Raw genomic sequence first — 27,253 nt, 5'->3', positions numbered from 1 at the left:
CGGGGGCGGGGCTTAGCGGACACGTCGAGGGGGCGGGGCTTGGCGGAGGGGGCGGGGCTTGTCGGGCGGGGCTGGCAGCGCGGGGTTGGCGGGACGGAGGAGCCGCGGTCTCGCGGCGCTCGCGTGGTGAGTGACGTGCCGGTGTCAGGGGGCCTCGTGCCCCGCGCCTCCCCCCCCCCCTCCGCCGCCTGAGGGGGCCCGCGGCCGCCGCTACCCCCGGGCGCCCTTGGCGGGACGCGGGGGCCTCGGGCCGGGCCGGGCCGGGCCGGCTGTGAGGCGGCGGGGGGGCGGCCTGCCAGCGGCGGGGTCACCGCGGGGGTGCCTGAGGGGGCAGGCAGCCCCGGGCCGGCCCGCGGCCTAGGGGAGCAGCGGGCCGCGGCCTCGGCGGGACCTTGCCGGGGCTCGACCTCGCCGGGGTGCGGAGGGGGCCGGGCGGCCCTGCGGCAGGCACCCCCGCGGCGGGTCCGCCGGGTGCCCGGCGGCGCAGGGAGAGGCTGCCGGCCTGGCTTTGCGAGCGGGAGCGCGTTTGTTCCCGAGGTGAGGGCTGGGCGCCCCGAGTCGCCGTGCGCTGCCCTTGCTGTGAAGGCATCCCGCCGTTCTGCCCCAAACCCGGGGGGAAGCCGTAGCCCCTCCGGGGCTGGGTGGCCGGCCCGCCTCCAGGGGACGGTCTGGCTTTGCCGGCGGGTGGTTTCGTTGCTCCGCTTGTGCGGCTCGGTATCCCCGCTGCAGGTCTGTGCTACGGGAAGGCTGGGGACACGCGGGCACTGTTATGCTCCAGATTTGGTTCTCGTACTTCTAAGTTACCGAGGGGCGACAACTGCTGTGTGACACGCTTTCTTCTCAGCATCAGAATAGTTTCTTGGTTTTAAAAACATCTGAGCTGGCCCTCGCTAAGCAATTTTCCTCCTTTGCCTTGTAGCTTGAGAAATATGCCTCTTTTGTTGGTGATTTTTTTTTTGTTTTCTCTTGAAAAGCTGGTATCTCTAGGTGCTTTGTGAGACCCGCTGCCTTGTCTTTAAATGCAGCACTTCGGAACCCGAGGATGCTGAAATGCGGCAAAACTGAACGCAGGGGAGAGCAAAACGGCAATAAGGGCTGAATAATTTCCTGGCTTTGGATATTTTCTGGCACTGATTGGAAATTTGTAATAATAGTTACTTTTAGGATGTTTGAGTCCGAGCACGAAGTTGCTAGGTCTGTTGTAGCGCTGCGTTTGCAGTAATTTGAGGGGTTTATTGCAATGAGAATACAGCACGACTGGGATATCGGTGATTTCAATTCTAAAGGGAAAAGACACGGGGAAGCATTAAGTAGCTTTTTCATTGCAGAATACGTGATTATTTTAGAATGAAACGTGCAAAGGGTCAAAAGCCTTGTTTCTGTTTAAAAAAAACCACAAAACCACACACACACAATAGTTATACAATAATTTGATGTAAATTCCTAATGGGAGCAGATTGGTCCTATCTTGATATGGCAGGTGGACATGAACTTCAAATAGGAGTTGTGGTTCCTACGTTCCTTAGATGAAAAGATAACTTGTTGCTTTGCCTCCTTCCGTATTTCTACCAAGTTAGCACTCAAGATATATTTTTTAAACAGTGAAGAAGACCTATGTGGCTAAGTCCTAGTGTTGCACTTGAATTTAGGGTTTTTTGGGTACAGGTAATGTTACGTCTGTACCCAGCTTTTTCTTTTTTTTTTTTTTTTCTTTTTAGTACGAAGTTTAACTTCGACTGTTGGTAGCAGAAACAACAGTCCTGCTACAATCAAGGATTCCTGTCCTGTGAACAACCTCTTAGCTGAGAACCTGATGTGCTTTCCCACACTGGGATTCAGCACTGGCAAGTCTTAATGTCAGTGAGGGTGGGTAGGTAGCTGGTAGGAATATGTCCTGCAGCACAACGGCAAGTGTCACGTCTAAGCCCTGTCTTAGCCACTTATTTTTTTTATTTAAGCTTTGTTCATAGCCCTCTTCTGCATTTGAGTTTGCAGTGGGCTTGTGGCTCCACATGAGTTCACAGTCATTGACCGATTTTTCCTGTTCGTGCTCAAATTCCAAGCTTCAGAATGCTTAATAGTATGACGTTTTGTGCAAAGGTGGATTAAACTCTTCACAAGTATTTATTAAATATACTTTTAATCCGTTTGATCTTAATTTGCCTCTGCTTGAGGCTGAGGTAAATAAAGCTTTTGCAGTATTTTTAATGAGTAACAATATGTGATCTTATAGGGTAAGTTATCGTTCAGTTTAATGGTCCCAATTAATACAATTTATGATGTAATATTTCCTGAGGCTTTCGTCAAGCTTTGGATTATGCGTTACTTTTTTTCTCATCCTTCATTACAAAGGGGGCACTGGAAATAATGTGTAAATATTGCTATTTAAATGCATGTTGGCTTCATAACTGTGGATGTGTCGGTGAAGCTGACTGTGACTGCCCTGCTGCACAATACAAAATTAAAGTGATGCTTTTTGCTATGAATACAAAAATTTTTGCAGTAAGCAGGTTTTTTCTTCTTCCACTCCCCCCCCAAAAAAAAAAAAAAAAAAAAAAGGATTGAAAAGAATAAAACTAGCAGGAGTTGCAGGCTCCCACACAATTTTGTATTGAGAACTGAGAAATTTTGTATGGCTGTTTTCTACTGAGATTTCACTGCTTGTTGGAAGTTACAGAGAATTATTTTAATTTCATATCGGATTTCTAATCTAGAGCAGCTTTTTAACTAGGCTGAGAATTAGAATAATTTCTGCCAGTAGAGAGGAAGAATTAAATAAGCTTTCCAAGTCACTTTTGCATGTTTGCTTTTTTGTTTTAAAGGTATAGTCCCTGCCACTTACTCTGACTTGGAGTGGTGCAATGACAGGGAGGTTTGTGTTTTCTTTTTTTTTTCCTTTTTAGAAAAGAGGCTTGGGAGGATTCTTCTCTCACTTACCCCTTTGCAGTGTAACTTCAAGTTTTGGATTAGTGAGACACTATACCTGAACAAAAGCTTAACGCTTGAGAAGGGAAGGTGTTGAGAATACTAATCTTTAACAGTCTTCTAGTACAAATAGATGAGAAGACCTACTGTATTCACATGGTGAGTTTTGAGGCCGGGCCCTAAGGAGCTTCCTTTTGGCTGTCTTGTTTTCCAACCAGACATTAGGTCAGAGAGAAGACAGAACTTTTTGTTCTTTGAAGTAAAATGTAATATTTTCTCCTTTCCTTTTTGGTTTCTGTATTTGCTATAAAGACCCCTCTACCCAACAGGAAAATTTCATGCCCCTGCAGACCTGCCTTCTCCACACTTGGCTGAAGGTCACCCTGAAAGTTAGCAATAATCTGCATCAGAATTCGGTGAAGTTGAGCTGAAGCAGACTGCCAGCGTGAACTTCTCCAAAAGTCTGCCAGGAAATCGCTGTGAGTCTTGGCAATTTTTTCTTAGGGAAGGATGAAAAAGACTCAGTCTAGTTTATGTTGCTTTTCTCTGGGAAATCCAATCTTAGTTATACTCCATTGCATTTTGTTTCAATCTGGTTTTCTGGAAATGTTCCCAATCAAGTCCCAGGGGACTCGAGACCAATGATTTTTTCATTAACCTCTTTTTCAGCTGAAAGCTGGAATCTGCTAATGCAGAGAATAATGGGACTAGTTATTGTAAACGAATTAAACTCCTATTTTGCTGCACTACAAATTCACTGTCTAAAGCCTTTCATTTGTTGGTCCTGGAATTAGACTTTTCTGGTTTAGAAGCCAATCTAGAAGCGGGAGGCTGTGATGAAATACCTCCTTTTTGTCCTTCCTTCTCTGTTTCTACAGTCTTTAATGTCGTCTTCCCAACATAGGTTTCACAACATCTTTTCTTCCCTCTGTCTCACCAGTTCATATCTGCAAGGGTCCTGTTGGTTTCCAGTGGCACTTGAACAACTGTGATCGCTAGCTAGAGCAATTCCTTCTGTGGAAAATATTTTAAAATTTTCTTTTTGCTCTTTCAGTCTGCACATTTATAATATTAGAAAATCCCACAGTTGTCGTCGTACCACAGATGTGAATGTCATTTATAATCTGTTTAAAAAGTTGTACATGCATATAATTGGTTCACTCTAATGTTTATCTAAATTAACATAGCAGACCATGGTAGCTCTAGATCACGGGCCAAAATGTTGTAAGTGATCGAGCATCTTCTGTTCTCACTGGATGCTCAGCACATCCTGATATCAAGCCTGAGAAGCTGGGAGAAAACTTGGAAAAGAATACAGCTGTTCTGCCATGAAACTAACAGCAAGTGCACCAAGTTCTCTCCTGAGGCTTTGTGAGTGCTATTTCACTTTAACAAAGCCTTCTTCTCCCACACATGCTCATTAGTTATCAAGGATTCAAATCTCATTCTTCTGATGAAGGTACCTGAGCTTGGAATATGAGCTTTGATATATTTAGCTGATCTTTTGGCTAACCTGGATAAGAGAAAGCTTGACAGTTGGCTTTTTTTTTAAACACTTAATGCATCTCTTCTTGGGGGAAGGAGTGTATATGGTAAATACACTTTCAGGTGTTTTCTCACGTTAGAGATAATTTAATTGGACTTGGATCTGTAGGGTTAAAAAGTACTTTCAGACCACCTCCAAGATGCAGTGCACTTCTGAGCTTACAAGCTAATGCTTGTTAGCCAACCGGCTAGCCTGCTCCTTTGTGAGCTTGGAAAAGCAGCTATCTGAAAGGTATGTGGCTTCAGCCTCCTGATGGAGATGCTCGTCCCTGTGACCCAACCTGCTCCTTGTCTGATTTCTTTCAAATGGTGAATGTACTCTGTATGGGAAAACTGAAGCAGCTCTGTGCATCCCGGTGCGGGCTGAGTGCCCGGCCTCAGTGCGCTGTGCAGCTCAGCAGCTCCCTGCAGCTCCTGGCTGGGTTCCTCCATGTTGTGTCTGGACGGAGGCTGCACTGAGAGCCAGGGATCCGATTAATCAGTTACTACCTCAGTTAACTTTTCCTGCTCTGAAGGCATTGTACTAAAGAGACTTGACAGCGTATTGTCACAGCTTGACTGCGTTTTCAAGCTTGCATCCTTTACTTGGGAAAGAAAAACACTAACAAACGTGGAGTAGACTCAAAGCCAACGCTCCCAGCAGGCAGGCGATCCCAGTTCATTCTCCTCCAGCCCTCGGGAAGTGACCACAGCGGCTGCTGTCAGTGTAGCACTCCGTGGGAGGGCAGCGAGATACCATGCACATTTCTGACATGGTAAGTCAACCCTTGTACATCAAAGTGATAAGGGAAGTAGAAGCGCAAGCTCCTGAGGAACACACCCAGCCTTGGAATACTGGGGAAGTGAAATGCAGCCCACGGTGTTGGTCTGGTTTTCTCAGTTGCCTCTTTTATGGTGTCCTTGTTTGATCTCCAGGTCTAATGGATTTGACAAGAGACTGAGTCATGATTTCTGGGTTCTCTGCCAGGAGAGTTTTATACAAATCAAGTTACCATTGGCTTTGGTGCCCTTCATTAACTTGGGGTAAGACATTATCTCACAAGGACATACTGAACCTTAATGTTTAAGGTGGTGTCAGGTGAGACTGAAGGATGCTGGAGGAAAATGTTACAGGTACTGTCAAATTGAAGCCCAAACAATTTAAAAGAAAGTGAGCTGGGAGTTTTACAGCTGCCCTCATGTTCCTGCTACAGGTTTGGCTGTACTTGTAAAGCCATTTTTGTGCTGCTCTCTTCATACAGGGCATAAACACAAAGTAGTGTCCTTGGCTATAAGATGTCCTGCTATATGGATAGTAAAGCCTAATATGCTTTATTCTGACTGTTTTGCTTCTTTGATAAGACGTAGTAGTTTAAAAAACCTTTTGGCAGTAGCATGACTTTCCTTAATTTGCTGAATTCCTGAAGTAAAACCATCCCGTACATCAGTAGGATCATGTGCACTGCTTGCCAGTTGATCCCTTTTTGTGCAACTCTTGCTTTTGATCTTGCTTGAAACCACTGCCCCTACAATAAGGGCACTTGTATTGCAGAGCACAGTACAGCTATACTTCTTCCACTTTTTCTCCTTCGTCACATTTTTTCTTCCGTAGCAATTGCTGACGCCAGCTTTCCGATCAGACAGGTCAGAAAGCCAGCTACCCTGGCAGGGTTTGTCTTGTACACGTTGTTGAAGAATTTCTGCACAATTTATGATATATCTGCCTTGTTATTTTTTACCACTCCCCCAAGCTCCTAAAAATTGGCCTGTAGCTTTGAAAACGTCGCATTTCTTCATTATGGGGTAGATACTAAAGGAAACTAAGCTTGCTTTGTTACAATATCCAAAAGCAAGCAAAGCGCTGATTTCTCTGTCAGAGAAATTAATGTTTGAAATGTGTTTTGTGTAATGTGTTTGAAAGTCATCTCTGCAACACATTTAATCTGGTCAGGGAGTTCTAAAATCTCTTTGCATTTTCGCAAGTATCTCGTGAGGAAGACTCGGGAGTTACTTTCGCTATTACGGGGAGCTTTATGTGAGCATCCCAGTCCTTGGTCTGGTCCTAACATGATTGCAGCCCACTGAAGGCATAGTCCGAGCAGTAAATGTTTATCTTGGATCATATGAAATCTTTGGCTGTAACAATAGGGATTGTCAATGTTTTGTGAGGGATGGTTTCACCCCGAGTAGAACGTAGCAGAAATCCCTGCTGCTTCAGCCCTTACCCCCATTTTGCACAGCTAGGAGAAGCTGAATATAAATATTTCCCACTGACCATATTGCAAGTAATGGGTCTGGTTTGAAATAGGCTGCAGGTCAGGCAATAAATAGGCTTAAAGTGGAGTAAAAGTGATCATAGCTAAATCCAAGCAGTAGTTAATGATTAGCCTTTGATATAGATAATGATATGCGTTCTGCTTGTCAGCATTATCTGAAAGTTTAGAAACTTTGATCCGTCTCAGACTTGTTGCCTGTTTGGAGAAGACTGCTTTCCTGGAGGTAGTAGATGGAAAACCTGTCTCTGGAATAGTAAGTACTCAGCTTTCTTTAGCTCTGAATCATTTCTGCTTTGGATTAACAGCTCTGTGGCAGTCCAAGGGTTTGAAAGCTAAATGAAAAAAGCAGTCTTCGAAGCTTTTTCTCAGATTGGTTTATTGTCACTCGTAACAAAAATAAAAAAATTGTTGATCGCTATTTGTTCTAGCTTTCCATGCCCTAGAGGTTTTCCTGTCGGAGGAGTGTCATGAGGCCAAGGCTCTTCCAAAGGCAAGTTCCTTCCCAGAAAATGGCTTGATTTGATTGGCCTTTCCCTCTTCTTGCTATCGTAGGAGATCTTCTACCTCGCTGAGTTGACTAAGAGTGAAGGTGGGATTGTATTTTTGCATTTCCAAAAGTTAAAATGTAGAGGTTCTCTCTTCTATGGGCTAGGGCTATGAATTTGTTCTCCGAACTCCTACAAGTATTTGCATTACTACCTGGAAGCTATTTATATGTCACACGTTCCATCCTCTTGCTGTTATCCGACATCACGGAGCAAGAGTAGGGAAGTGCCTCTGGTGATATATATTTTGGTCTTACCTGTCTGCCGACACAGAGATCGACTTCCTGGGCTTAATTAAAAACACAGTGGAATGGATTTTGCTGATGATGACCTATGTTCTACCTTGCATTTTGCTCAGAAACAGCTTCAGGCTTCTGAAAACAACAGGGGTTTTGAACAATTTAAGAACAAAATAATTTGATTTTTGGCCGTGGTGGAACAAGCTTTTGTTTTGAGGGAGAGTCATAGATGGTGATGCAAAGTGAAATGAACACGCATTCATTTCCCTTCTGCAAGCAGGTAGAACGTCAGTGTTTTTCTAAAAGTCAGTCTTGCGAACTATTAGGTCTTTATTGAAAAGCCTATATTTAAAAGGTGACCCTGACACGCCAGAGTAGGAGTTGGAAGTCCCAGCGTATTCCTGTAGGAGCTGACATCAACAACACATGGCTATTGCGGCAATGTCTGGCACAGGCTGCAATGTGACAGCTCCAGGGAAGATGAATGGTTGAGTGGCCACTTTAAAATGCTGCGTCCACACATGGACGCATCCTACATCTAAGGAGTAACTGTAGACAAACAACTTTTTAAATATGAAAAGAAAGGAGTGAAATGTGCTCCTGGGATTGTTATGCAAGGAAGCTTTCGCATGTGGTAGAAGCTAATGCACAATGAAGGTGTTTCTCTGTGATGAGTGTGTGGCAGTACTGGACATGTAAAAACATACATGAATTGCTTAAACCAATATGTCTCATATCATGTGTGTGGAATGGATTCCTAAAACTTAATTAACAAGGAGTTCTGGAGGGTGGTTTTCTTCTTGTCCAGATTCTCAAAACACACCTGAAAGCCAGTTCAGAACTTGTACAAGTGTTGCCTTTCCTGGGCTAAGTCTGGTTATGATGTTGAAAAACAGCCAGAGGGGAAAAATGAGCTTATTTTCCGCTTGTGCAGGTTTGTGTAAATGGCTAGGTTGTTATCAGCTGATCCATTAACTTAAAACTATCTTTGTTACCACTGCACTGCAGTGCCTGAGGCATTGTCTGAGTTCAGTGGACGGAAGATTTCTCTGCCAAAGGATTCGCTGGATGGTCAAGAACAGGAGCTTCTTAGTTCAACTACAGGACCTGTATCTGGGTCCGTAAATGATGGCCTTGCTTTCCAGAGCACAGAGCAGCTCCTCGCCATCTCTGCAAGAACTGATAAGTCCTTGACACGTACAGGTTATCAAACTACATGTGCAGACGTCATGCGCAGGGTGGTGACTGGGCAACCTGCTCCAGCTGAGCCTGCTTGAGCAGGGAAGTTGGACTAGATGATCTCAGGAGGTCTCCTAAACCTCAACAGTTTTGTGACTGAAAATCTTAACTGCAAGTCCTCCTGCGGTGACATGTGGAACAAGGGCAAGTGGGGTAAGATCTGGGAATCTTCTGTGAGTCTTCTGAATCATCTCTGTTGATGGACTTTAGGCTCCCTTTTATGAGGCCTGTAATAAACCGATGCCATCCATTTTATTACCCTCAGCATTAGTTTTATCTACGTGAGACAAAGGTATTTATGATGTTGCTAGATAGCATCTGTAATCTTGCACCTGCATTAAAGGCCAGGTAATGCATTTTTAGGGCACATTGAGTCACATTGCATTTTTGCAGCTGAGGAAACTTCTGCTTGCTTACTTGGGAATGCACTTGCTGACTCCTGGTTTCATTTTGTGTCTCCTGAGATTATTTTACAGTCTTATAGGGCTTAAGGCTAGAAGGCACCCTTTGAAATAAATCTGGTCAGAGCTGTTTATACTGTTTAGCCTGGTATGTGTCCTTCCTACTTCAACAAATCATGCAGCAATGGTTTATCAGGTATTAACTTGCAAGTAGTACCTTGCAAGCGTTCCTTATAGATTGAATGCTTCTGCATGTGGCCACTAATGGTCACAAACAATAATACAACTCCCTACCCTCTGGACAGAGACACCCTTTTTGTGTGAGATAGGCTGGCTCTTTTTCATACATACCACTGCTGCGGGTGGCGTGAACCTGCAGGAATCTGGATGATGAATTAGTGAGCATGATGGCGAATCTTGTGCACAAAAGGTTTTTCCTTCATTTTAAGATTTAAGTTTTCCCTTCATTTAAAAAAAGTCTGTTGTAGGTAGAAGAATGCGTGCTAGAAGCTGTTCTTGATCAGGACATATAAAATAGGAAGAGAAATTCTTCACTAGGCCTAGGTTTTCTACGGAAGCAGAAGTTGTCTAAGATACAGTTCCAAATACTAATTTTTTTTAGATTAAAAAGTTTTTGAAGAGTATTGCAAGGCTCAGGACTCTGTCCCATTTGCTCCTCAGCATATGGTGAGGCAGCAGGATGTTTCCTGCTCTCTGGCCATATGGGTCACATCTCCCTGGTTGCCATTCCAGTGCTCGGTTGTGTAACATCTCTGCAGAAACCACTGCAGAGGATAAGGAAGTATCTATTTATTCAAGAAATTATGTAATCTTGGAAAATATGGGTCACATGGCACTTCTTTTCTGTCTCCTCTTCCCTGCTGCTGTCCCGTTTCTCTCCACCAGTAAGAAGGAGGGTTAAGCAGCTTTCTCCAGCTGACAAGTGAGCACTAAGTGGTTTTTAGCGAGAGGGTCCTCAGGTGAGGATTTCTGACCGAAATCGTCGTCGTGCCCAGTAAGCAGACTGCACTCAGCTATTCTGGCATCCCAACAAGGCCTGTTAAGCCACTAGGATTTTCTGCCTTCTCTCTGCTTGAACACAGCATGGTCCCTGGGGGGAAGGGGAGCCCTTCAGGTTTCTCCTCCCTGGATGCTGAATACTGGGTATGTTGTGACATGGGTACGTATTACTGTGTTACTGTTTCATACCCTTGATGGTCTGAGGAAGAGAGGTGAAGCTGTAATAAAGTGGCCTGTCAGACTGTGGTCCTGGGATAATTGCTTCAGAAGTCTTTGACATGCATAGGGAGTGCTGAGGTTCTTCTGTAGATGCCTCCTGGGAATTGCCTTTGATGGAAACTTGTTAGTACTAGCTCTGAATTCACGCTGGCATTGGCTATAAGGGATTTTGCTGTCTGACATGCTTATGTAGGAGCCCTTTAGCCTGGATGTTTTATAAAGAAATTGTAATGTAGCATCCTCTGTCAGTTTTGGCATCTCTAATGCCATGCTTTTCTCTCCAGATGAGTGTTTGAGTCAGCTTTTGTATGGCATCATCTCTGCTTTGGGAGCTGTGGGACTGGCATTCACTCCTCAGGTCTTGCGTGTTCTGAGATGCCTCAATTCTGCTGCTCTCCAGAAACTTCTGTGCTCTTGGGTGTCAGAAAAGGGGGACGACTGTCTCATCCGGCTAGACAGGAAGGAGAACAATAAACGGTGCAGAGCAAATATAGGATCTGAAAGGCTACTGGTGGAAGAAATAGAGAAATAAAAACAGGGAGGGGGGAAGTAATGCACATGTACAGAGCGGAAGAAATTGTGCTCGTGATGGGCTTGAGCATGGCAAGTCGCTCCTTCTGAGTGCAAGAGTCACAGGCCTGCTGCAGAACTGATCTGCTCTGGCTTTGGTACCCGATACAATGCTTGCATGTCCTTGTTTTCTGTGCCCAGCGAGAAGAGCTGGCTGGAGGTGGGTGCTATTCTGTTGGAGCTGGAGCAGTAACGTGAAAAAGGGGAAAGTTTTGTGACACTCAGAGATAAACAGGCAAACTTTGAACTATTGAAGAGATCCTAATTGCCTTTCAATTGGTACCACCTTTGACACCGTTTGAGTTCACTGTCTGCTGATGTAGCATCTCACCTTTCTGAATAGTGACTATAATGTTTATTGGTGTTCGTTAGCAGTAAAAAAAAAAAACTTGCAGTTGACATGTCTGTTCCTGGCCTTCTGCTTCTGGTCAGTAGGTGGGCGGCTCTGGGCCAAGCGAGCTGTGCTTTGTTCCCTGAACTGCACTTTTGATTTGCTCAGCTTATAATAGTCCCTCTGGCTGGGGTGTCGAAGACAGCCAAGGGTGGAATATGGTCAGATCCTTTGAAAGTGTCCCACTGGGGACTTCAGGTTAATTTGAGCTCACTCGGGTTGAAAGTGCTTGTGTTTTATCAGGATGGTAGCAGGTTGTTGCTGGTGTAGTAGAATACTTCAGTTCACGTCATTTCTGACATCTCTTTCTCCAAAACTTTTTTGCTGTGTCCTGCCTGGCTGTCCTCTGTGTGGATAAGAGCCGTGCATGCTCAGTTCACCAACCGTCGTCAGCCTCGTGACAGCTTTCAGCATCTGTCCATCACCCAGAAATAACTCCCTTGAGCCACGCTTCTGTGACAGATGTGCAGTCAGCAATGTCTGCAAAACAGATGAGCACTAGGCTGCATTTTGCAAGCCCGTACCCTGTGGTGTTCACAGGAGCTGCCAGATCCAATTCTGGTGTCATTCCTAGTATCATGCCCTTCCTACCGTTTTGCATTTGTCAGGGCAAGGACTGTGTTGTATTTGCAATGGCTTGAAAATGATCTAGTCAGATGTACCCACTGCTGTATTCTGAGCCCAAAAGCCCATTGCGCACCTTCAAAAACTTTTTCACTTTTAGCACTGTATAGGGGATGGTAAGAAGCAGCTTGTTGCTGCTGTGCTGAAGAGATGGTGTTATTGTCTCATGCCCTGCCAGGAGTGGGGCAGCCTGGAGAGCACGTGTAGGTGGTGATTCCAAGATTTGGCCCAACAGTTGGAGGCATGGATTGGTCTCTAAGATTGCAGTTCTTTCAAAAGAAAACTTAATGTTCGCTAGTCTGTGTGGGAATGTGCGCAGGATTCTCTTGTAGATGAGGGGAGGTTCTACTGATTCCTGTGCTGATGCAGTCACCCCTCCATTGCTGACCTAGAATTTGTGAGAAAAGAGACAAACTGAGGAGTGACGGCATTGGTTCTGTCACCTCTTGCTGAAGGTTGATGAGGTCATTGTGGAAGTAATCTTACCTGCTCTACTGAGGCAAGGATTGAGAGGTGGCCAGCACAAGCATTGTAGGATAGGATAAGATAGTTAAGTTGGAAGGGACCTACAACAATCATCTAGTCTAACTGCCAGGTTGTAGCTTGGTGGACTTTGGGACCCTTTGTGAGACAGCAGAGGATCACTCTTGGATCTCGATGCAAAGCTTTGTGTGCGTTCCAAGTGCTTGAACCTGGGCTGTAAGTGTCAGACTTCTCTAGCAGAAATGAGGTTACAGCCACGAAAACTCCTCAGTTTTGCCATGCTTCTCAGGAGTATCCTTCATTTATTGCTTTTCTATCTCCTGTAGTTTCAGTATGGCTGAGCAAAAACCTTGTCCAGAGAGGAGTCTGTTCGTTGCTCAGCCTGCTTAACTCACCATTGTTCTCTCCATCTGTACACATCTCTTGTCAGCATTTCTCAGCCTTTCCTCCAATATTATCAGTCTTACAGTCTTAGGTTTTCTGCTCTGCGGGATTGTTTTCTGCTGCTTTCACTTCATTGGGCCTGTTAGTAATGACATGGGCTGGCATGATGCTCTGCTTCACGAAGTTCAGTGCATTGTCTGTAAAGAACAGTCTGTCCTTAGTTTGGTTTTTTTTTCCTTGTTCAAAGATTTAGAGATTTCCTGAGGAGTCTGCAGAAGCTGGAAGATTAGGAATGACCATCCCCTTCTAGGGAAGCAGATCAAGCAGGGTCTCTAACAGACGGTGACCAGACAAGTTTGCTATGAAAATAAACTCCATCAAAGGGATGTGATTGTAGCCATGCTGAGAGGAAGAGCTCCAGCCCCTCCTCTAGTAATGGGGATTGTGCTAAGTGAGTGCGACCAGCTTTGTCTTAGTTGTATAGCTGAGTGTTGCTTTGGTTCAAAGCAAAGGACAGGACCTTAAGGGTTGAACCAATGCTGATACTTTATCAACTTCTTTTAATCTTCATTTTAATTAAAAGTTGATTAATGTATATAACTGCACCGAGCTGCCAAATAATGTTGTGCAACAGCAGGAAGCCTGTGTGAGCCAGCACCTCAACTGGAATCCATAGTCTAAAATTGGACCACCTTTTTTTTTTTCTTTTCCTGTGCCCATGAGTGCTATGCGGTAGTTAGATGTGGAGGGTGCAGCCTGTCTCTTGGGGACGGAGCAGCCCTATAATGAGAGGGACAAACGTGTATTGGTACAAGTGTGGAATGTGGGAAGGAAACACAAGGATTTGGTAAGAATAAAATAAGCAAACAGTGGCAGCCAGGAGCCCTGAAGGATAGAGGTTTGCAGCTCAGATAAGTGTGAGAAAACAGCAAAATGACTCCACTTTGCAAAGATCACAAGAGAGCCCTGCCAAGACCCGCAGACCCCCCATGAGTTCCCCCAGGCACCGAGGAAGGGGCATGTACTCTCAGAGCGCGATTATTGGCCCCAACCGTGTGATCTGGCTGTGCTGCAGAGAACCTGAACTGAACTCTGGCTTAATCCTTCACCCCCAAACTTCCCTGCATGGGTGGCATGAGGCTTGGTTCCACTCTCTCCCCTTATCCTGCCTCTAGGATTTGCCAGGGTCGCCTTAAGAAAGGGTCTATCTCAACCTGGGCAAATACCGTCAGTCGTGGGCATGGCTCATGAACAACGGAGCATTTTTGATATGCCATGTTCTCTGCCATCACCTTCAGCATCCACGGCTGTGCTGTAACGGTTCCAGCCTGGGATCCTTGATGGGATCCTTGATGGAGGTGATGACAGAGGATCAGTTCTCCTGCGTGGCTTTCTCCCCTCATGAAAAACTAACAGCCCTGTAGGTTATTTTTAAAAGCCCATTCTTCTGCTTGTATTGTGTATGATAGCTGCCAAAGAGCTGGTCTCTACATGCTACTGGCTTGGCTGCGTCTCCCTTCTAACGTCCCTGCTGACTGCTTCCATCTCTGCATGTCACAGTCTGCCCAGACATCATCCCCTTTCAAAGCTGAACACAAGATGTTGTCTGTAGCCCTGCTCAGCTCTTTTTTTGCCCATCATTCTCCACTCCCTGCAGTCCACCCTCTGGCATCTCAAGCTGGACGTCCTCCAGAGTACCTGTCTTCTTCCTTCAAAAGCTTCTGAAACCCATCTGTATAAATAGCTCAACTATATCCCTTCCGCTTACAGGTGGAGAGGGAGAATGTGCCCTCTGTCACACAGTGTGTTTTTCTGCTTGACTCCACTGATCTGGCTTGAATCAATTTGCAAGCTTCTCTGGTCATGGACAAAACCCAGGAAACACAAACTAACGCAGCCTGACAACCTAACCCTTAAAATGTATTGGAGGTCCTCTCCCGAGCTGTTTCCTTCTCTTTCTTGCTCTTTATCCGAACCCCTTCTAGTGTGGTGAGCTTTTAGGAAGCCTTAAACTTCTGGTAAAGGCTTTTGGTTGGGACTCTAAGGTGGTGATGCAGTACCAGGCCAAGCCACACAGTTCTGCTGTGACCTTGCAAACATCCCTTAAAATCTTAATATAGCACTAAGAGCTCCTTCTTCAGGAGTTGCACAAGGAAAAAACAGAGGTGCAATTAAGAGGTGTGCTGGGCACAGCACTCTCCTTCCTTGTGTGTCCGAGTTCCAGCCTGGGGTTGCTAAAGCTGCTTGGGAGAGCTCCGAGGGGAATTTTGGCATTGGAGAACAGTGTGTATCTGTAAAACATATTATATTAGATTACTGAAGAATGATCTGTTTGTTCCCCTTATCTTTAAAGTGTGTCTATATAGCTTGACCCAGGAGGGGGCTGGCTGCCGTTGCTGGATACTCCTACAGTGTGAACAGGTAGAATTGGTCTGTCCCTCAGCTGTGCCTTTAAGCAGCTCTGGAGCTAAGCCTGGGATCCTGGAGGAGTCACAGCAAGTCCACCCTTTTGGAAAGGAAGCAGTTAAAGTTGTCAAGTTTGCCAGGAAATTGAATAAACTAGAAGCGGTGCTTAAGTCTCATGATGACTAGTTCAGACCATTCAGTGGAGACCACGGTTAGAGCCAGTGAACAGTGCTGTAGTGTCTGCAGACTCCCTGCTTCCCCTCCCACCTCCATTTACAGCACTTTTAAAAAAAAAAAAAAAAAAAAAAAAGGATTGGACTTGAGACCACAAGCTCAGAGCCAGTGGAGCTCAAACAGTCTGCCAGCTGGACTGCTGTAAGTAGAGCACTGATAACTTTTGGTTGCCTTTTCCATTACTTATGTGTTTTATATGTAGCATTGCTTTGTGTCATGCAGGACGGAGACGTATGTGATGCGCAAGCAAGAGATCTTTGCCTATTCCAACTTGCTATTTTAATCTTTTTCCCTTGGATTTCTGTCAGGAGCTTTCATTTTAATTCTTAGTAAATCTTACCAGGTCTTTTTCACTTCTTCTTCAGGTGAAGAGAGAGGCTTCCTGACCTCGTTCTTGCTACCAAAAGCGTTGGTGAAGAGACCCTAGGTAAGAGTCACTCCAGCTGCGTTGAGACAGAAGTCTGGAGGCTTCTGTGCAGGAGCCGGCCCCATCGACACGGCTGGCGTGCTTGCTACCACTGTGTGCTGGGCCACTGCAGCAAGCACCATCTCTGTTGAACAAGTAACTAGTGTAAAGGAGACTGAAGGGCTGTTTTTTAAGGCTCCGGTCCTTTTGGGCAGAGCCTGTGGAATTACTTTTATTTCTTGCTTTTTCAGAACTGGTGTGGGAAAGATGAGGCACTGCTTTGAAGGGAAGAGCTTGCTTCTCTAGCGGGCATTGATTTAGGGCTTCGTTGTTAATCCTGTTAGACTTCTGATTTGGAAAGGGGCTTCGTTCCTTTTGAATGTGACTTTAAGGACGCTCTGTTTGCACACCGTGTTTCAGACCGAGCTGATTTGTAAAGTACTTTCTGGGAGCCTGGCAGATCTTTCCCATAGTCTGTCTTGTTTCTGCATTAAAAGGTGTATCTCCCTTGGGTGTCTGGAAGGCTGTTTGCTGCAGGAAAAAGTCTGTGATTTACTGTGGAGTGGCAGGATTCTGGATTAACAGGGCAGAAGCAATAGACTGGGAAACTGTGGTGGAGATTATGTATAATGGCAGTCATCTTATGGCTGAGACCTGCTTGAGAAAACTGCTTCGTGTTTGGCATCTCAGCAGCTCGTTTACCTGTTGTTTCTGTTGTGCACTGGCATAAGGTACCTATCTTTCCTCCCCTTCTCTGTGCCCTGGAGTTATGAATGGCTTGTATGTGTGAGATGAGGCAGCACTGGTTAAATATTGGTGGAGGGTGAAAGTAAGTCCTAATGCTGAACTTGAGCTAACAGTTTTTTGTTGTCAGATCCTGCTCCTGGCTGCACACCTCCCTGAACCAGCTTGGTTTGCTGAGCTGCCAAGGTGGCATTGCAGTGGAGGGATAGAAACCTCTATCTGAACAGAGCCTACCTATGTGCTGAGGTCGGTCCTGCTCCAAGATGATGGCTTAAAGTAAGAGAAGTCCTGCGTGTAGCTCTGAGTCTTGCTGTTTTCCTTAAGAATTTGAGGGGTCATGAAATGGAGGCTGTGGCTACTCTGGCCTGAGGTGACAGCACCGAGAGGGAAAGAAACAAGCCCTGGAGAGAAGTTCCTCATTCCTCTCTCCTGTCCCACCCTGTTTGTTTTCTTATGTGGTACTACTGCAGAGTACAAAAAAATCCTTGTGTGTGTGCATCCCTGGTAACAGTGCAGCATCGAGGCAGGTGTACCATCTGGTCTGTGCCCTCCAGATGTGCAAATGCTTCAAAACACCTGAGCCTGCTGCAGCCACAGTCTGTTCCGGATCCCCTCTCCAGGGCGTGCTCAGGAATCCACTCCAATGCCTCTCTTTCTCTCTGTGCAAACATGTGGAGCAGGCAGCAGTCGAGAGATCAAGTCACCCATTCAGACAAAAATACCTGCTGCTGAAGTGCTGGGTTTGCACAAGACTAAACCTATTTAAAGAATTTGTGATAATAGAAACTTACGTGCGTGGATTTTTTCCTCCAGGTGTGGAGTCAGACTTGTTAAAACCAGCGCCCTTCTTTTCGTGATACGCACAGCTCCATGTCAGTTAGCTTGTCTCTTAAGAGTCTGCACAAGCAAACCAGACATTTGCAGCTTGAAATATTACACAGCCATTAACCTGTTGCTGCTGCTGCCCTAGATACTGTTTTTTACCCCAAGGCACAGGCAGAGGCCTCCTAAGTTGTCACTCAGAGACTGATTCTACTGAGGTGTTCCACTGGAAGCGATTTATTTTTAAATGGAAATTTATCCACGTGTTGGTTACCTTTAGTAACACAAAAGACAGCTGAAGTGGCTCAGTCTAGGTTATTTCCTCTTATGCCACTTAATATCCCATCCTTTTCAGGTTTTCATAAAATGTCTTTCAGTGTGGGGTAACTGCAGTAGGGGGTTGGATTTGGCGTTGGAGCACTAGTATAGTAGGGTGGGAAGGAGCTACACAGGTGAGCATCAAGCATACGCTTTGTAGCCTGTACCAAGACACTGCCCGTCCACATGCAGCCACTTGTGAATACTTGACCTTGTTGTTTGTTAATACACTGTAAATACCTAGAGAACACATCCCCTATTTCTCCCTTTCTGAAGACCAGTGATGATAAATTAGTGAGAAGTTGAACACAACCCAGCTACGAAGGGAGTTTTTAATCTGGTAAACAGCCAGGGCTTCTGTGGAGCGTATTGGAACCTGCAGAGTTTGGCGGGAGGATGAAATCCTCAAATGAATAAATAATTGAATTGGACAGTAGTCACTAGCGAGAATGTTGCATCCAAAGCAAAAGCAATGTATCAGTCAACTGAAAGAAGAAGAGGGAGGAGACGAGATTTTGGCTGGGGGAGAGGGGAGGTTCTTACGTTACTTCTTTCCTCTTGTGGCACACTTATCTTTGATCCCGTGGTGTAAAGCACTTTGGCTGTTCTTCTTCCTTCCCTGCTGCAAAAGACAATTTGAAGTTTGTGTGTCTTGGCAGAGGATTCCTTTCCCAAGTGTTTGTATTTTGGGACTTCAGTTCTAGCGCTTGAACATTTCATCTCTGGAACAGTATAATCTTCAAAGCTATGCTATATGAAAATCACACCATTTGTTCTGCAGGTATGCTTTGGTAATGCTTTTCTGTGTCAGGTGAGCTGCTTCTTACATCAATCTCTCTCTTTTTTTCCCTCCCTCTGAACATTTTTCTGAGCTGTTTTTCTGATCTTAATATTTAAGCGCAAATTGGGGGCAGAGTGAGCTAAAAAATATTAGCAGAAATATGGACAGGGAATACATTCTGCTTTTAGCCAGTGCCATTAGATTATATTACAAGTTAACTTTCCAGGGGAGTTATTGTGAAGTTGTCTAATGCAATAAGAGATTGGCTACAAACTTCATCTGCACAGAGATGCAGAAAATACCTGAGCTGTGTATTGCTGGTGTAGCTTATAGCAGCTGACTTGGGTGCATACAGGTGCTTACCTGCATTATTTAATTTCAGTGTCTGCAGGGTGTATTAATTCTTTCTCTTGAGTTCTTTCCCAGCACTGCTGACTTAGTTTCCTTATCTTCCCCAAATCTTTGACTTCTCTCGTTGCTCTTTTTAGTTTAACTCCAAAGCCTTTTGAGATCACCCCCTGCCACTGGTGCAAGGCTGCACTGGCAGTCGTGTTCTGGGCCACCGGTGATTCCTGCACAGCTGTGTCATAAGGTCACTGCCACAAACTGAACCAGCTCCACCATCACCTGGTTGCCATTTGGGGTTTTGTTTGTTAGTGCTGCTTTCAGTTTAGAAAGCTCTTGTAGTTTCATTTCACCTTCCAATCTAAATGTATTCATACCTATCTGTTCAAACACCATATTGTCTTTTAGCTTAAAAAGCCCTTTTTTCCCAGTTGTAAACACTCCTGAGGATTTGTCTGGAAAGAAGTACATCTCCTCTCTTTTTTTTTTTTTAAACTTTAATTTGATAAAGTGTCTGTACTTTGGTTTTTATTCCACTTGGTTTTACTTGAGTGCTGGCCTAGACTAGGAGGGTACACAGTATTCTAGACAGGGTCTAGTACAGCAGTGTTGGTACTTACTTACTTTAGTGGTATCTCACCTGGACTATACTAGGGTTGCCTTTGCCTCTCTCTGTCACGCTGACAGATGCTGTCGTTTCAGGACTGACTGGTATTCCCAGGTTGTTTTCTCTCCTGTTGCTGTTTCCACGTGGTGACTTTTCATTTCACACCAGAAATTGTCCCTGGTTCCATCCCAAGCTGTGCTGGGGTGCAGAGCGCAGAAGCCATGTCCGCATCTAACCACGAGGTGTATTTTTATTTTTAAACATAGTGTGTCCAGACATACCTGATTTGCAGTAACCAGATTAGGGATTTGGACTGGCGGCCTTTTGAGTGTTTCTCTCATTGTGTGTAATGTGATTAGAGGGGAGATGTGACAATGTAAAGCTCATGGAAACGAAATTGGATTGCCTGTGGCTATTGCAGACCTTTGCCTGGTAATAGGTCTTGTACCACCTAACATGATTTCTTTGTTAAACATGTTCCCAATAAAATGCGTAACTGTCAATTAAGGGAAATATTGTAATCTGATCCTTTACTATATACAATTTAAAACAGGGCTTGAGATATTTTTGCCTCTTGCATGACTGCAATTGAGAAGAGACTTGGGTTTTTTCCTCTTACAGATAAGAAATGTTCCTTTATGCTGAGCACTTGTCGCCATGTGCTACCTCAATCAGATTAGGCTGCCTTTCTGGCAAGAATGTTTAGGATGGTGCAGAAATACGATGATGTAAAGCTCAGAGGGACACACCTCCTTTAAACTGTCCTGCTCGCTTTGCTGTGTGTTCTCTCTAGTCAGAGTGCAGGACCATGAGGATGCTCCAGAAGTTTATCCAGAGGCAGTAGTTCTCAGTGACTTAGAGTATTTTCTCTTGCAGTAGCAGCAGAGAAACCATATTCTGTTTAGAAAAGTGCTTTTTGTTTTGTTTTGTTTTGTTTTTCAGGGTCCCACTTTTCTACGTGCCTTTTTGAATATCTCTGTCATAAAGATGTCTCACGATCACCACATGAACGGCTCCATGTTGCCAACCATGCATCCTCCTGAACATCACCACTCAATGGCAGCCCCAGGACATGGTCATGGATCTGACATGATGATGATGATGGTAAGTGAAGAAGTCATAATTAACCAGAGAGCTTTTCCTTGTCTGTGGTTCAGAGTAACTTGTCATCTTAAAGACTATGCTTTTGAGAATCAGAAATTAAACTTAGCTTTGGAAGGCATGAATCAATCCAGTTAAAACACAGACCCCATTGTGGCTCTTCTGGAATGAAGGAATGGTACGAGGTGGTATGCAACATGAAATGTATTTCAGAGCTGGAGATCCTTTGGCAAAATTGTCTTTTCTTGCAAAAACCTTTCTAGCAGCCAGCCTGGTGTCTGCTTTCTAGTCAGCTAAAGGCAGAAATGCAAAATAAGCATTTTCCTGCAAGAAACAGAGATGGATGGAGTTCTCCAGGCTGTTAGTGTTAGCAAAAGCCTTAACTGGCACTGAGAGGATTGCACACTAGTATGATGGATTGTGCTGACCTGCAGGCGACCAACCTCTGTGCCCTTTTCCTCCTGAGCTTTTAAGTATGCACTCGGTTTGGGGAGTAAAGTGCTACCAGGGCTCTTTGCCACGTTGGCCTTAAGGCTGTGTTGGTCCTGAATCCTGCTGCTCTAGCTAACTTCGATTTAAACAAGCTCAGACTTATGCATGCTGGCATCACTGAAGCTTTGCAGAGAACCTGGCCAGAGCTTCCATGGAGATGACCGTAGGATCTGTTGTTTGTGTGTAGCCAGTTCTAGGGAGTTTTTCAGCTTTTTCTCCCTTTTCTAAATACTTCTGGAGTGAGTTTCAGATTATTAAAATATGGTTAAACTTTGAAAGGAGGGGAGAGAGTGTGCATTTCCATTTCAAATGAGAATATACTCAGGAGTATATTTTGCAAGCCTCCAGTTAAAGTTTGCCTGCCAGCTGTGTGCCCCGAAGAAGGAATCAAGAATGAATGCTTCTACTTATATTGCAAACAGTATCATAGCAGGAGAAGAGAGGACTAGAACAGCCTTCCCCTTTGTGAACATGGCCCAGTACAAAGCCCAGTAGTGCTGGTGGAACTTGCAGACTCACTGATGTCCTTGTGAAGCTTTTCATATAATCTAGCAGCTAAGTATTGGCATTCTCTGATCCGTTACTTTCCATGTACATGCTGTTTCTTTACAAGTGTCAAGTGCTCTTATCTTCAATGGATACTTACAGGACCCTGCCTTACCCTGCAACTGAAAACTGTGATTAATTGCACAAGATTTTGAATTAACATTGCACATAGCGCTGTCAGGGAAGGAAGTAAATAGGTACAGCATCTTAGATAATAGACTGAACACATTTTAATGTATGCATATTCCCATTCCTCACTTGCACCAAGTAACAGGCTCTGTTTCAGTTGTGGTTTATGGAACTAGGCTGTAACGCTCTTTGGTTTGTGCAGTTTTTGTTTTAAATGTAAAAATGTTAAATTCGTTAAAGAAATGGAAGTACTCTCTAAAAGATGTTTTATAGTAATTTCTGCTCTGGGGATAATGAATGTCTGCTGATTCTTACAGATGCTGAAAATAGTCATAATTCTGAACTTCAGCAAATAACCTTAATTAAGCAATGAGGGGAGTTCAAAGAGAAGTTCCTCTAGCTTAGTGAGTACTTTACATGTGAAAACACTGTATGCAGCTGTGGTCAAGACACGCTAAACTGCAATGTATTTACCTGGATGGGAAGATTATATGAACTCCAGCTGGCCAGGGTATCATTGATGTCTCTCCTTCCCACAGCATTCACCATGCAGGTTCAGGAGCCCTTATTTTCACCAGGAGGAAGCTGTGGTCCTGCTTTATATATAATACTCCTTGTACCTGTATTTAGGCCTCTATTTTCCATAGGATATTAGGAGCTTCTGTAGGGAGACAATAGTCTGCTGGCACGGTGCAGGATGGGACCAGAGGATTCAGCTATGCAAGCCCTTATCTGTATGAGATCTTATGAGGTCAAGACGGGGAGAAGAAAGTGCCCTGCGCCCCAGCCCATGAGTAGTCATGAGGAGGCAAGGATGAGCTCCACAGAGACATCCCCAATCCCTGACTACTTCTGAGGCTGAGGAGAAAAGGAGCTCCAAAAGCAAGGAGAAGGCACTTTTCTGTAGCAGGTTCTGTGAAGGACAGTGCCTTCTGCCCAGGGGGCACTGCCTAAAAGAGCTGCCCACTAGAATCGGAACCTGGAGCATCTTTAGCCGTGTCTCGCTTGTGTGTGTTACGCTAGATTTACTGAAGAGTTTCTTCGAGTCCATCTGGTGACCAACTGAAACGATCTAAGTTCTTGTCATAATACAAAAACCTTTACTAAATCTTGTGAGCTCCATCTCAGGATGAGCTATTCAGGCTCATCTCGATGTTCTTTATGTTTTGGGCAGGCAATGACTTTCCACTTCAGCTATGAGAATGTGCCATTGCTGTTTTCTGGACTTGTAATCAATACTCCTGGAGGTTAGTAAAACTGTCTTGTCCGGTCCAAACAAAAAATTTGCAATTGATTAATGTTTCAGGAATTACCTTGCTACTTACGCCAAAAACATGCAGGCACACTGCGTTGAGTCTGTTTTAAATGGCATCTGTGGGGTGAAAGAAGGGAGATGTTTGTATAGTTTGAGAATTTGACTGGTCTTATTAGCAAAAGTGATTGCTGGTTTCACTTCATGGGTGAAATTCCAATTAGCGTGTGGATGAAATTCGCATTTACCATCTGTACATGGGTGCACACAGTGCCCAGCCATAGGCTGTGCAGTGTGACGCGGTTGTTGAATCACACAGTGTCTCTTCTGACATGTTTTGAAGCAAACGTCTTCTGTTGCACAGATATAATAATGTTTCCTCTTTTGTCAGAAATGGCTGGTGCTTTTGTGGCTGTCTTCTTCCTGGCCATGTTTTATGAAGGCCTTAAGATTGCCCGAGAGTGTCTGCTCCGTAAATCCCAAGTCAGCATTCGCTACAACTCCATGCCAGTGCCAGGTCCCAATGGCACTATCTTGATGGAGACACACAAAACTGTTGGGTAAGAATTTCACTTCATTCTAAGACAAATTTCTTCAGCAGCTGTCAAAGGTGAAAACTGGGACAGAAAAAAATTTATGCAGCCAGTATTACTCTCTGCAAAGTATACTGACTCCAGACTGGGACACTGCGTGACACTGGAGGACACTGTGCTTGAGTCACTTGGCCACCCTTTAGGATGGGGGACAAAAGGAGGAAGGCAGCAAGGAGTCAGATAAGTTTGTTTTTTTTCCCCAGAGCAGTAACGAACACATTTGGGGAGTTTCCAGGAACAGAATTTGGGTGTTATAGCCAGCGACCCTGACAGAAAATACTTAGGATCCTTCTGTTGACAGATAGTCAAAGCCTCTACTCAGAAAAGAAGCCATTCTGCTTATTGGATGTGGGGGTAAAGTAAGCTTGTAGAAGTCTGTTTCTCAGCTAAAAGTTTTGTCCTCCCAGCAAGTACCATGCTTTCTTTGTTATCAGTCAGCTCTGTGGGGAAAAACACGGTTACAAGTGACAGATGCATGCAGAAGTCTATGTCCAGCCTGCTTTGTTATCTCCTCTGCCATTTCCTGCTCACCTTGGCATCCTGTCAGCCTAAGAGCTAAGGTTTCTCTTTGGAGATGTGCATTTTCCCGCCTGTGTCTCATGGATGCTGACTGTTCTTTGGGTTTTGTGTTCTCAGACAGCAGATGCTGAGCTTCCCTCACCTCCTGCAGACTGTACTGCACATCATTCAGGTCGTGGTCAGTTACTTCCTCATGCTGATCTTCATGACGTACAATGGATACCTCTGCATAGCTGTGGCGGCAGGGGCAGGGATGGGCTATTTCCTCTTCAGCTGGAAAAAGGCAGTTGTTGTGGATATCACGGAGCACTGCCATTAACATCGGATGCTGCCCAGAAGCTTCTGCACCCCACTGCTCTCTTGAAGTGCAGCCATCACGAGGACTGGATCGTTCCTAAGCTGAAAGAGAAACAATATAAAGAAAATCAACTGGACTTCACCACAAATTCCTAGCTGGGGTGTAGGGATGTGAGGATCTGGGGTATGCTGCTCCCCCTTGCTGCAGGCTGGCAGCAGGGTTGACTCTTGAGGGTCCCGTGGTAGCCATTCTTGGCTAGGATTTGCTTTATTCTTAGATTATGCCGTGATTGAAATTAGTTGGCTGACAGAAATGTAGAAAATATTCTTTTTAAAAAAAAAAAAAATTTTAAATTTAAAAGCTCATCTGTGAGGGTTTTATGAACCGTAGGTAAAGATCAAAGTTGCCAATGGAGCCCATGTGTGTGAATGGCTATTTTAATTTTACTTTTTTTCAATATGTACATAATGCCAAGGGAGGAGATCTCCCTGGCATTGTAGCTTTTGGGGCCAATGACACCTTCTGTTGCAGAAGGACTCAGCCTCTGAGGAAGATTTGGTGCTGCACATCAGACAAGCTCAGGTGTGTCCTGGCAAGGGAGTACTTTGACATAAGTATGTGACTCGTGCTTCAGGGGGGTCTAGATGAGTCCGTCCTCCAAGCCCATCAGAGTATGATGACTGTTGTTAATCTTCTGATGTATCCAGCAGCTTTACACAGCTTCAAGTGGTAACATACGGTTTGGCTGCTTCTACTTCACAATCATGGAAATACACAGAGTAGACAGAGGATGACAATTGTGTATTTACAGGGCAAAAAGATTTTAAATAAACCATTGAACCCGCATTTACTTCACGTTGAATTGCACCTGGATGGATCTAGAGCTAGGCTTTTGGTTTACTAAAACTAGTTCTGTAAATGAGACAAGAGCTAAATAACGATTTCATGACACTAAAGGTTAAAATGTCTGAAGAGGGCATTCCTTGATTGAGATGAAGGAAGTAAACCAACAGTGTATGAAAGAGGCAAAGTTATTTTCATGGAAAAATTCTAGTCACCTCCTGATGAGAGATAGGAAAAGCTCTTCCCCAGTCTGATCTTTGAAGGGAGTTATGTCTGCAGTGGTCTGCAGAAGGACATACTGGTGCCCTCTCTCTGCATCTATCATGACGGTAAAAATCTCTGAGCCTTCTAAGCAATCAGGCCTCTCTGTGAGAGTGGAAAACAGACCCTTCCAACCCCTGTGTGAGAGCTGTGAGGAAATCGTAGTGCTTGTCAGAGAAAATTGAAGCAGTTAAGTGCTGGAGATGGTTGTTTATGTTTTGAAAGCTTTACACTTCAGGGGCTTGATCCCTGAAGGAGTTCAGAGCCAACGTTGCCGACACGCTCTGATTGGTTTCTCTTGAACGAGATGGAGTTGTTGCTGTTGCAGGGATGTCTGATTATAGGGTATAGTCACAAGTGGCTTTGTGTACCTCTTGCTGTGTCTTTCTCTAAAATGAACCTCTGCTTGGCCTGATCTTCTCGCCATCACCTTTTAGCCACCTTTCCTTGTAGTCAAGTGACCAGACTTGAAGTCTCCGATTCAAGCGATCAGAGATGAATGACTTGGAGATTAGGCAACAGCTGTGGCTTTTACAATATAAATTCGGTTCTCTTGTTAGCTTTTCTGCCTCATTCTACGTGTAGCACCTGTGCCCTTGAAATTGTTTCTCCCCCCGAGGATGAGTACCTCTGTCTTGAAAGGGTCATCTCCTGCCCACGCTCACACAGGAGAGGGCGCACAGCTTTCTCCAGCGTGCAGAGAGGGAAGTGATGCTGACCTAGCAGCAGTCACTTGGGGAGCAGGAACCCGGGCAGAAATCTCCCAAGTGTCTAGCAAGTGCCCAAGCTACCTTCCAGCAGCCTGTAAGAATGATGGTTTGAGCATTGGGCAGTACCCGAGTTAGAAATGAGAGCCCAGGCTGGGCTTTGGGGAGAGGTGCATGAGGGAAGGTCTGAAGGGAAGGTGGTTAAGGAGAGAAGATGGAGGGCTGTGTCCTCTCTGCTTCTGGGCTCGCTGATACAGCGAGGCACAACTGAGAAAGGGACGTTTCCAGTCCATGTCTCCCTGCCAGCTTTGGCCATGCTTTCTTTTGGTTCAATGTTGACAATCCAGAGAAGCCACCTACCAGCCTCCCCCTGGTCCACCAGATGCCACCGGCTGCCGTGTTCTTGGCCCAGGTTGCTGTTTGCTTTGCCAGAGTCTGAGCAAAACCTGGCCTCCCTACTGGTGACTTGTACTGGCTGCTTTTGGGGCAGTCCCAGCCTTTCTGGTGGCTGTATTTAAAGTTGTCCTGATAACGCTAAACTCACATTAGGTAGTGCTTGGAGGGAGGACTCTAATGATTGTAAGACTTGAGTAAATTAAGTTCGTATGTCAACACACATGTAGCATGCTTGGAATGTGATGTCCTGTGTCTGTCTTTGTACCCCGATGTTTGGTCTCCACACGCTGTGCCTCTGGATTATCATCTTGGAACAAGTGCACAAAACATCCGGGCTGTGTTCATCAGCCGGCTTTTGTTGTTTTTCTTTGAGTGCCTTTTCAGTTTGTCTGGAGCCAGTCCCACCAAATCCAGCAGGATTTCTAGTTTTGTTTACAGTGGACTGTCAGGTTTTCTTTTTACTCTTGCTCTTTGTGGCGGTAACTTGTCTAATGTTACTGTGAATATCAAGAATCTCCTGTATATAATTAACCAATAAAATAGATTGCATTTTACTGTGGTGGATGTGTGTTCTGGAAACAATCCTCAGTGCAGAGACTGCAGCTGAAGTGGA

At 45.0% G+C, this 27,253-nt stretch overlaps 1 protein-coding gene across 9 annotated transcripts; it reads left to right on the top strand.

The window, feature by feature from the left end:
• The first annotated feature begins 83 nt into the window (after positions 1-83).
• SLC31A1 (solute carrier family 31 member 1) lies at positions 84-27,194 on the top strand. 9 transcript variants are annotated; one of them, XM_076355668.1, is made up of 8 exons: positions 84-126; positions 15,846-15,907; positions 16,761-16,876; positions 19,599-19,745; positions 20,446-20,607; positions 22,946-23,018; positions 23,415-23,583; positions 24,253-27,194. In XM_076355668.1, the coding sequence occupies exons 4-8, from the start codon at positions 19,725-19,727 to the stop codon at positions 24,452-24,454; spliced, it is 627 nt and encodes a 208-aa protein (XP_076211783.1). In that variant the 5' UTR covers positions 84-126; positions 15,846-15,907; positions 16,761-16,876; positions 19,599-19,724; the 3' UTR covers positions 24,455-27,194. The 9 variants fall into 9 exon arrangements, with proteins under 9 accessions (XP_076211783.1, XP_076211790.1, XP_076211789.1 ...); XM_076355673.1 differs by lacking the exon at positions 84-126 and adding an exon at positions 522-537; XM_076355670.1 differs by lacking the exon at positions 84-126 and adding an exon at positions 2,577-3,404.
• Positions 27,195-27,253: the final 59 nt, after the last annotated feature.

The sequence above is a fragment of the Aptenodytes patagonicus genome, chromosome 18 (genome assembly GCF_965638725.1).
Source record: "Aptenodytes patagonicus chromosome 18, bAptPat1.pri.cur, whole genome shotgun sequence".
NCBI classification, from domain to species: domain Eukaryota; kingdom Metazoa; phylum Chordata; class Aves; order Sphenisciformes; family Spheniscidae; genus Aptenodytes; species Aptenodytes patagonicus.
This window is presented reverse-complemented; position numbering and strand designations above follow the sequence as displayed.